We start from the raw sequence: 10772 nt of genomic DNA, 5'->3' as shown, positions 1-10772 counted from the left end.
ACACACATAAATCGAAAAATATGTTGTATTTTTCATATATTTTAATTATTTTTTTATGATGATGATAATGATGTTGATCATTGGTTAATGAGACACAAACATAAATGCTTTCGTTAACATAACATTCTCTCATAATGTTGTTGTTGTTGTTGTTGTTGTTCAGTTATATAAAGTCTTCACATATCGCCTCCGACAATATTTCCATGAGATCATCCCATTCTACTGTAGTAAATGAAATTTTTATATCTCTGTTAAATTTATCCTGCAGTTCTATAACAATTCGAAAATTATTGAATTTATTCAATCCACATGTAATTTGAGTTGTCTGATTGATATCATAAGTGGATTTTATAAGAAGATTTTGCGATGGATCATAATTATCATCACCATCATCATCTTGCAGGTTTTCATAATCTCCTCTTCTTTTTCTTCTTTTTCCTTCTCCCCCTCCTCCTCCTCCTCCTCCTTGACTCATACCATCACTTTTAATATCACCACAAGTTTGAAAAGCAGCAGCAGCAGCAGCAGCATCAGCATCAGCAGCACTATCCATCATCATTATTATTATTATTACTATTATTTCTACGAGCGACGCTACTAGACTGTGAAATAAATCTAAATAAAATTATTAATATTTTCATGACCCCCCCACCCACTTCCCTTCTTCCACCACCCCTCTCTCTCTTTGTTTACAACAAATCGTTTTTATTAACCCAACTGTTTTGGTTGGTCGGTAAACCAAACCATTTCACGTAGGCCTTATTGCCCTTTCGTTTAAGGACTTTTTCCACAAGATAAATGTCGGGATATTTTGCTAGTTGCAATTCGTGTTCGTAAAATCCACCCATTATTCGATCTTGATGATCGTCTTGCAAAATATACGTTGTAGGATGGGTTAAATTGACTTTTTCTACGGTGAAAATTTCGTTGGACCAATTCGGTGTGTAGCCCTTGTTGAATGCCTCTCGGTATTTACTAACACGCACTTTATCGCCCACTTTAAATTTACTTCCGCGATAGATTTTTATGTGATTAAATGCAGTTTTCAATAGTGGCTGTTCATTTTTAGTTGTGACATCTATCGGTTTCATTCCAATTGTAGTGTGTTTAGTTGAATTGTACTTTAACACGATTTCGGGTAGAATTTTCAACCATTTGTAGTTGCCTTGAAAGCTAAATTCTTTCCACATTAACGATTTTAATGTACGATTAACACGTTCGACTACCGATGCTTTTTTCGAACTGTACGTTGAATAGTGATTAATTTTCAATTTGCTCATTAACATTTTAAAATCTTTATTATAAAATTCCTTACCCATGTCGGTTTGTAGATTGACGGGGACATTATTTGTTGAAATTAGAATTTTTTGCATTGCCTTTGTTACATCTTTGCCGGTTTTATTCTTAACCGGAACGGCCCATACAAATTTAGAGAATACATTGATAACAACCAAAATATAGCGAAATCCATTGTTTTGTCGTGCATGCGGTATCATTTCCACCAAATCGGCCTGATACAAATCATTTAAACCTTTCACTATTACATGTCGTCTTTTAAAAGTTTTCCGTGCCGGTTTGTGTAATTCATTAATAATCTCACGTTTGTAATTGATAACTGCGGCTGTGGTTGCTGCTGCTGCTGCTGCGGTGTCGTTGATAATTTTCTTTTGCTTTTTCATTTTTTTAATTATTTAAGGGTAAGTTAATAAGCAAAGTTACCAGTGATCTTTGACCTACGCTACCTGGTTTCGAATGTGTTATTATGATAGATTGTCCTTTTTTAAATTTTTTACCGATAATATTTATGAGGGGGTTGTTTAATTTTTTCCCATCAATGTAGAGGGTTAGTGTAGATGGAAATATAAATGCAATTGATTTTATAGTTAAATCCAATGGAACTTTGAACTCTGTCAAACCGCTACTTAACTGAACGTGATAATCATTTTGTTTATAAGGGTTAGCCGTCAACGTTCCCTCGAGTGCAATAAAGTCAGTGGAATAGGATTCTGTGATTTTCGGTTGTTTCTCAATTACAATTAGACGATCGTGTAAATCCTTTAGCATTTTCTCAAGACTTGGAATAATGTTTGTCAATTTAGAGTCCATTAATGATTCGACATCGGATTTATCGAGTATTGATGTTGTTGTTGTTAGTTTATTATCAACAATCGATTCAATAATCAAGGTTAAATTTTTAATTTTATCATCAATTAGTGATTTAACAAAATCTTCACTTAACATTGTCGATGTCTGCTGTTGCTGCTGTTGCTGCAGCTGCAGCTGCAGCTGATGCCGTCCAAACTTATCAACTGACATTTTCTAAATGACTTAATGTTAATGATTTTTATTCAATTATATTGGCTTCTTTTAGTTCTTCAATTATGCTGTTTATTTCGTTAGTATGATTATTATTTCCAGCCATTTGGGAAGCAACTAACAATTTTAATCTTTCCACCAATTCATTTGGATCATCCCAGTGTACATATTCTATGGGTTTTTTATTAAACCGCATTAAAGTACCAATTCCCTTTCCTTTTCTTATTCTTCTTTTTATTATTCTTCTTTTACTTTCTTCTCCCAATCCTGCTCCTTTATGATGGTGCATTCTTAATTTCATCTTTTTGTGCTGTTTGTCTGCTTCAATCTGTTCCTCTGCCAACGCGTTTAACATTGGTTTAATTACAAATTTGTATTTGTCACCTCTGTGTCCAGCCACTTGCTCGTCTTTTTTAAAGTTCCTTTTATGAGCATTTGTTTCTAAAAGTATTTCTTGAAAATTCTTTATATCCTGGGGTGTAGCAGAGTTTTTCGGTTTATTTAAAAATATCAAGTCATATAGACCGGGAGTCCCTTCATAAATTTTATTCTTAATCGTTATATTGGGACCTTTAAAATCCATTTCTGAATCGCCAAATTTAAATTTATCAGTTAGAGGATCGTGACTTAGATAGTGATGATCAAATTCATGATTGGTGTCCCTAATAAATCGAGATATATAAATTTGTGGTAATTCATGATATTGTTCCAAGTATTCCATAAAAGATTCTTCAGGTATAGATTCAATGATTGATCTACTATTTGGATTTGCAATTTCATCATTATCATCATCATCGTAAATGTAACTTCCCTCATTGTTGATAGTATTATTATAATCATCATAATAATCGTCATTATCTGATTCAGGTGTATGTGTAAATGTCACACTATCATCTATAAATTGTACTTTTCTTGGAGAAAACGTTTGTTTTTGTTGCTGTTGTTGTTGTTGTTGTATTGGACTTGTTCCAACATGTTTTGTTTTCTTATTTTCTTTTTCTTTTTTTCTCATTTCTTTCTTAGGTGTAACATTATTATTATCTTCTTGTTTTATATATTCCTGTTTGATGGTTGAAGATGGTGATGATGATGATGATGATGATGATAATGATGATGGTTCAACAGATTTTGTAATAATTTGACGTAATGGTTGTAAGGCTCGTTCAATATTAATTCGTCCCGATTTTAAAGCATTCAATTTATGTCGAATTTTCTTGCGCACCTGCACCAATTTTTTCGTAATAGTTGTTTTGTCACGGTCTTTATCATGCTCCATGGCAACAACGTTTTTTCTGAATGAAGACATTTATGTATGGGTATATTATTTATAATAAAAAAAACTATAATGCAATAAAAATATCAAATCCCTTCCTATAGCGACCGCAGTTCAAATCAAAATCTTTACAGATTACCAAAAATCCATGTTTTGTTGTTGTCCAACACTCTGAACACATATCGTAGAATATTTCGAATGACATGTCCGTATTGACGTGATCATTATAAATATGTTTTAAATTCATATTGTCTTGTTTGAATAACACCAACATGTTCGCATTGTCACGTACAAGATGTTTGGGAATGTGAGCGTAGGTTTGCGTTAAATAAAAGGAATCGATCAAGTTATGTCGACCCATTGCGAAAAAATCTCTCATTACACTCTGTTTTTCACATGCCACATCGTCAAATATGAAAATTGAATTTTTCCTCGCTTCAGAAGGACTCATAATATTTTCGTTATCGTTAAATTCAAAGTACTTAATATCTTTGATGGGTGCGAGTAGTTTTTTCAAATATTGATAGATGGGTTGGTAGAGTGATTTTGAATAGACATATACATTTTCAAAACGTAAGCCGTTAATGTGTTCCAACAAATTTAGCATTAGGTTGGTTTTTCCACAATTCGAAGGTCCCGTAATTATACATCTGATTGAGTTGGGAAACAGCACACCATGTTGGCATTTCATTTCAAAGTGCACTGAAAAAAGTACGTCGAGTTTTACGTAAAAAAAACCGAACGATGTTTCTTCTGCAATCAAAATTGCTCTTAGAGAGATTCGAGACAGTAAAATAAAGAAAGAAAAAAGAAGTAAAATGTCTAGAATAATTCCTATACCAAAAACGGGAGGTTTTCTTCCGTTAATTCCTCTTTTTGCCGGTCTGAGTGCATTGGGAGCGTTAGCGGGGGGAGCGAGTTCGATTGCCTCGGCCGTGAATAAAGCCAAATCAGCTCAAGACCAGCTAAAAGAGAAACAACGCCATAATGAAAAAATGGAAGCGATCGCTATGGGAAAGGGTTTAGTTTTAAAACCACATAAAAAAGGTTTAGGTCTTTTTGTAAATCCCTATTCGTATTATGCCGGAACTGCAACAGAAAAAAATTTTCCCTAGAAAGATTACCAAAACGTGCTCTAACAAATCTAGATTTGATTAGATATGTTAAATTATTAAAAATTAAAAATTTTCGAGGTGTCTTTATGCGAGACAATTTACCAAATAAAATTCGTAAACTCAAAGAATGCGGTATTGTTAATCTCGATTGTGAACAAGGACCAGGCACCCACTGGGTTTCTTATATAAAAAGAAATAAAGAGTACATCTTATATTTCGATAGTTTTGGTAATCTTAAACCACCCAAAGATATTATTGATTATTTTAATTCATCCGATTTTACAACAACAACAACAACAATTGATTATAATTATAATAATTTTCAGAAATCCAATGACTACTACAATTGCGGTCATTTATGTTTGGAATTTTTGTATAAGTATTCTTAAAAATATAGTTTTTGTTTAGTATATAATTTGTGTTTTAAGAGAGAGGGAGGTAGAATGAGAACGTTCAGTTTTACAGGCACCGAATCTGTTTTATCAGCAGACTTTTATCCACCCTTAGATCTTAGAGAATACGAAGATGTTGATGATGAAGATGGTGGTGGTGGTGGTGGGGGTGAAGACTTTGCTTTAGGCTTTTTAAGTTTAGAAGTATACAATTCAATTCCCAACATTTATATAGGTAAAAATAAATTTTATATAGACAATCATACGCTTGAAATTCCAACAGGCACCTATGATATTAAAGACATTAATTCAAATCTTTTAAATCAAATTGATCTGACATATGATTTTGTCGATACATCCCAATTTAAATACATTGAAATGTGAAATAAAATGTACACATGTTGTGGACTTTTCCAAACCAGATTCCATCGGAGATTTATTGGGGTTTGAGAGTAAAATCTTGGATGTAAACAAACTAAACGAATCGAAAAAACCAGTTAATATAATGAAAGTGAATGCAATCAAAGTACTGTGTAATATTATAACTGGTTCCTACGATAATGGTGTCATGAGCCATATTTTACATGAATTTTTCCCAAGCGTAGGTGCTGGTTTTAAAATTATAGAATCCCCACAAAATGTCATATATCTTCCTTTAAATACGAAAATTATCAACAACATAACATTTAAATTGGTCGATCAAGATGGTAAACTGCTCAATTTTAGGGGAGAAACGATAACATTAAGAACTCATCTGAGAGCTGTCGATCGATTGAAAAGTAAGAGACAACAAAGAAAATGGTTATAAAATATAATAGATCTCAATCTAGAATTATTCAGACACAGTCATCTGAAGGGTTAACAACTAATAATATCGCTTTTTTAATATCGCTGGGATTCAAAGTTAAGAAGCAGCAGCAGCAGCAGCTTCAGCATCAGAATAAATACCATGGATATTTTAACAATAAATGAAACGGCATTTTTCGACAATTCCATCATTAATGCAGAAAAACATTCACATCTACCATACATTTCCAATGCTTTTAACAACAACGACGAAATAAGAATTCCGATTCAACAAACCGACTTGTACACCTTGCCTTGGGACAGTTACATTTATATTGAAGGTAAACTTTTGGACGATCAAGGTAATCCCGCCAAAACAGCTACATTTGTAAACAACTTTTTTCCTTATCTATTTGAAGAATTGAGATATGAAGTGGGAGGTAAGGTCATTGATCGCGTTAAAAATCCAGGAATTACTACCACTCTAAAAGGTTATGTTTCATTCAATAGAAACGAAGCGACGCGTCTGTCGTGTGCCGGATGGGCTGAAGAAGAGAGCATTGTAAGTGTTGACGATTCAAACACGGGCTCTTTTAATTTAAGCATCCCTTTGCGTACACTCTTCGGTTTCGCTGAAGACTTTAGAAAAATAATTGTTAATTTACGACAGGATTTAGTACTAATTCGTAGTAATTCCGATTTAAATGCCATCTATAATACTGACCCGAAAGAGAAAAACAAAGTAAAAATTAATAAGATTATTTGGAAAGTTCCGCATATCGCGGTGTCGGACGTTGAACGTTTAAAATTACTATCGACCATCGATAGTGGTAGAGAATTGGAAATTGGTTTTCGTAATTGGGAACTATTTGAGTATCCTCTTCTACCAAAGACTCAAAGTCACACGTGGAGCGTAAAGTCGGCAACGCAGCTCGAAAAACCTCGAATTATAATAGTTGGATTTCAAACAAATCGTAAAAACAATTCCCTTATTAATTCCAGTATTTTTGATCACATTAATTTAACTAACATTAAATTGTATTTAAATTCAGAAATTTTCCCATATGATAATTTACAAATAAATTTCGATAAAAATCAATATTCCATGTTATATGAAATGTATTCAACCTTTCAACAATCCTATTATGAACGATCAAACGAACCTCTATACAATCATCATCAATATAGAAGAATTTGTCCCATAGTCGTTATCGATTGTTCAAGGCAAAATGAAATTCTAAATACCGGTATGGTGGACATTCGTCTCGAGTTTGAAACAAACAAAGATGTTGGTGGTGGTGGTGGTGCCGGAGGCGGTAGCGTTAAAGATGGTAGTGTAATAGTAATATTATTATAATTATGTGTATGTGTGTGTGTGTGTGTTGTACCTTACATTAGTAACGTTGAATTAGTTAATTTTAAAGAATTAATATACAGATTTTTTATGTCAAAGGAAGCATTGAAGGTTGTGTATGTGTGTGTAATTAATAATAATAATAATTGAAATAAATGTATTTAAATAATTGTGTGTGTTTTATTATGCTTTTTTCTTCTCATTCGTCGATGAGTGGGCGGGGCTTTCTATATAAGTCACACATGTTCAGTGACATCAACTTTTTTGGGGGGATAAGTCACATGTCAAATTATTCACGCATTCCCATTGCTCGACAACTTAACTTTGCAAAATTTCAAGAGTTCTCATTGGCCAGGAATGCAAATAAAACTAATTCCCTATTGGTCTCCATCCACAACAAGTAACACCCCCTTACATCTCATTAGTCTACAACAATAGACCACACCTCCAACAGAGCAGGGGGCGTGGCATCCACACAAAAGGGGAGGGGGCGAGCGCTGTGATTGGTCAGTGGGCCAGAAACCGCTTTGCCCTAACTACTTGATTAGTTTTTTAAAAAAAATAAATCAACATTATTTTCGAAAGTTACACTTTACATAAAAGATTTTAATGTAATATGTGTAACAGATTAGGCGGTAGTTTATCTAGAAAAGTTGGTTTGGCTCAAACTAAAATAAATTTGCGTAAATGTAAAAGAAAAACTGGTGAATATTCTGGTGCACTGATTGCAGAACAATTTTTAGATGGGATGGACAGTAATTTAGCATATAAATTCCAGTATGCGTTATTGTTGAAGAAGAAATAATGTGTAGAAATAGTTAATCTTTCCATTTCTCTGTTAACATCAACTATTATTGACTAGTAATTAATAAGTCAACTTAGTTGTCACGCCCCCATATTCTGTCATTGTCAAAACTTTTCGGGTTATTCATCAAACTCTCTAATACCCTCAAAAATTATTTCTTATTACAAATTGCAAATTTAAATAAAGCATCCTAAGAACTCCATTTACAACTCAACGCATATGGAGAGTTACTACCACGATTTTAATATATTTTTAAATCAAGTATGGAACATATAAGTAAAACAAGTAATCGTGTCTCACTTCTTGAATGTCTATAATTTCGTAAGCGTTCCTTTTAATTATGTTGCCCTTGTTGCACTATAAAGTAGATTTTTAGAAAAATAATGGTTAATAGGATTCCAGGTTCTGCGATGCTTTGTCGTATAAAATAACCTCTTTTTATAATCGGTATCGCGATTATAAGATCAGCAATTAACCAGAACGGAAATACTTCAACATTAGTTGACTAAGTTGTCAGAAAGTTGTCAAAACGTGCGTACTCGATAGCAACTCTCAAGAACACGTGGAGACACTAAAAATATATATGTAATAAATCAACAAAAGAATGCTATTACTTATAAATTTCTACTGTAAAAAGATTGCAAATCTTTACGCAGAAAATTGTAGAATAGAAATCAATATTTCATGATTTGGTTTAAAAGTTGTGTTGACATTATTTGAACTTGTCATCCAGACATGAGGAATCTAAATAATTTTCGTCATAAAATTAGCAAATATGGAAACATTGGTATCTTAGTGTTGTGGGAGAGTGATAACCCAACCAAAAGTGAAAGAGAAAAATTCAGTGCATAGTTGAAAATGGTCGCTCACTAATTCAAGCTGAAAGAATCGACCACGTTAATTTACTGTTGATTTAAAAAAGTGAAATATTTAAACAATTACAATAATGGCAACTTTTTGTTTGAGGATTTCGATTACGAGTGCTGAAAAATCACGGAAATCACGAACTTTCAAGTTTCAGTAGCAACGAAGGAATTTTGTTTATCAAATAAAAGAAAATAACATTTATGTTGCTAAGATTACGTTTCCTTGTGACATGTGCCACACGTTACAATATAAACAAAACGTCCAATGACCAATTAAACCATATTCGAAATATGTAATTTAGAAAAAAGTTGTCATCTTTCAAGTAATTTTGATTTGTTTCTTTCATTGTATTAAAATTACATCAAATTGTGGTTATATTTTTATTATATTTCTATTTGTTTTAATTGACAGTGTCATCAAATTGACAGAGAAAAGAAATATCGAGATGATTTTTCGATTTGTTATAATAACTTTAATGACAGTGATTCATTTATTTAATGACCACGTTACAAATCACATCTGTGTGTGAAATGATATGGACAAATTGCACGTGTTGATTACCAGGAAACTTTTGCACAAACAATCAGTTCAATACGATCGTTACTATCTTTGGCTGTACAAAATAGTCACAAAATCAAGTAACTAGACGTAAAGACAGCATTTTTATATAGAGAACTTGAAGACACCTATTTATGACTTAACAAGAAGGGTTGGATCATGACGAAAACATGGTATGTAAATTGAACAAGTCACCATATGGGTTAAAACAATTCCCTTGCTGCTGGCATGCCAAATTCGACTCTACACCGAAAAGAGTTTTAGTATTTATATGGAACAAATTTTAAACAGAATTGAAATGACTAATGCTGATCCTAATACTGTTCCAGTCGACCCTAACATAAAGCTACAGTAGGAAGATACTACCTCACTTCTGCTCTTCATAATAACACAGCTCGTTCCGTCAAATTTTATTTGGCTACCATCGCAAATAATCTGACTTAGAGACAATAGATTTGTTGCCAATTTAGGAACACATAATACTTTTGTAAAAAGCACCTTTTTGTTTTGACCTTCATCGTCATAATGGTCCAACCTCACTTGTTCTGAGCATTGCACAGATTATACTTTGTTGTTTGCGACTCTGATTTTATGTATGACAGGAGCCGTCATATTTTCAAGCATGTTCTTACGTCTTGTCATGTGTGACGATGCACCGGAAGCCACTTGCCATGGGTCATTTTGGCTGGATGTTGCCTCAAACACAACAGCATATGATGAATTACTTGCCTTTTGTTGAACATTCTTGGTTCTGGATTTGCATTTGAGGACTTTTATGACCTTACTTGTTACAAGTGTAGCACCTTGGACCCTTACTTTGTTTCTGTGGTTGTTTTTAATTTTCTTGATGACTGACAATACTGTTGAGTCACTTTCAGGTTGTTTAACATCTTGTGATAGTTTTGATTTCACAGAAACAGAAGGTATCTTCATGCCGGAGCTTTCAATAGCAAAAATCATTGGTTGATAGGATTCTGGTAGACTGGAGAGTAGCACTGTAAATAGCCATTCATCGTCAACTTCGAAACCAATGTTCCTGAGCTTGTGAGCGGTACACATTATTTTACTCATATATTTCTCTACGTTTTAACATGCAGTATGTGAAGTATTACAGAGATCATGCAGCAGCCCATCACAGCGTGTCAACCAAGATTTATCCCATACTTATTTTGCAGTACTACTCTCTTGTATGTGCACGTAATTTATTGAGTCAACTAGTAAATTTATCTTAGTTTTTGCCTTTGTGTCTCGTTTTGTGTCCACAATGACACATGTGGGGGGTTTTATGCAGTCCACAACTTCTCTT

The 10772-nt window shown here is 33.3% G+C and overlaps 1 protein-coding gene across 1 annotated transcript; it reads right to left on the bottom strand.

Moving 5' to 3' along the window:
* Positions 1-689: 689 nt before the first annotated feature.
* On the bottom strand, positions 690-2316 carry LOC126264375 (uncharacterized). The gene is made up of 2 exons (XM_049962080.1): positions 2240-2316; positions 690-1173 (listed from the first exon to the last, which is right to left on the bottom strand). The coding sequence occupies exons 1-2, from the start codon at positions 2314-2316 to the stop codon at positions 690-692; spliced, it is 561 nt and encodes a 186-aa protein (XP_049818037.1).
* Between the last annotated feature and the right edge of the window lie 8456 nt (positions 2317-10772).

Source organism: Aethina tumida, chromosome 1, assembly GCF_024364675.1.
Source record: "Aethina tumida isolate Nest 87 chromosome 1, icAetTumi1.1, whole genome shotgun sequence".
Classification (NCBI taxonomy): Eukaryota; Metazoa; Arthropoda; class Insecta; order Coleoptera; family Nitidulidae; genus Aethina; species Aethina tumida.
This window is presented reverse-complemented; position numbering and strand designations above follow the sequence as displayed.

What these genes read in the sequence shown, in the direction of transcription:
- LOC126264375 (XM_049962080.1), bottom strand. Translation starts at nt 2,316, where the DNA reads ATGTCAGTTGATAAGTTTGGACGGCATCAGCTGCAGCTGCAGCTGCAG. An exon ending in CAACAGCAGACATCGACAAT is followed by an intron (nt 1,174 to 2,239) that starts GTTAAGTGAAGA and finishes GAAAGAATTTAG; the next exon opens with CTTTCAAGGCAACTACAAAT.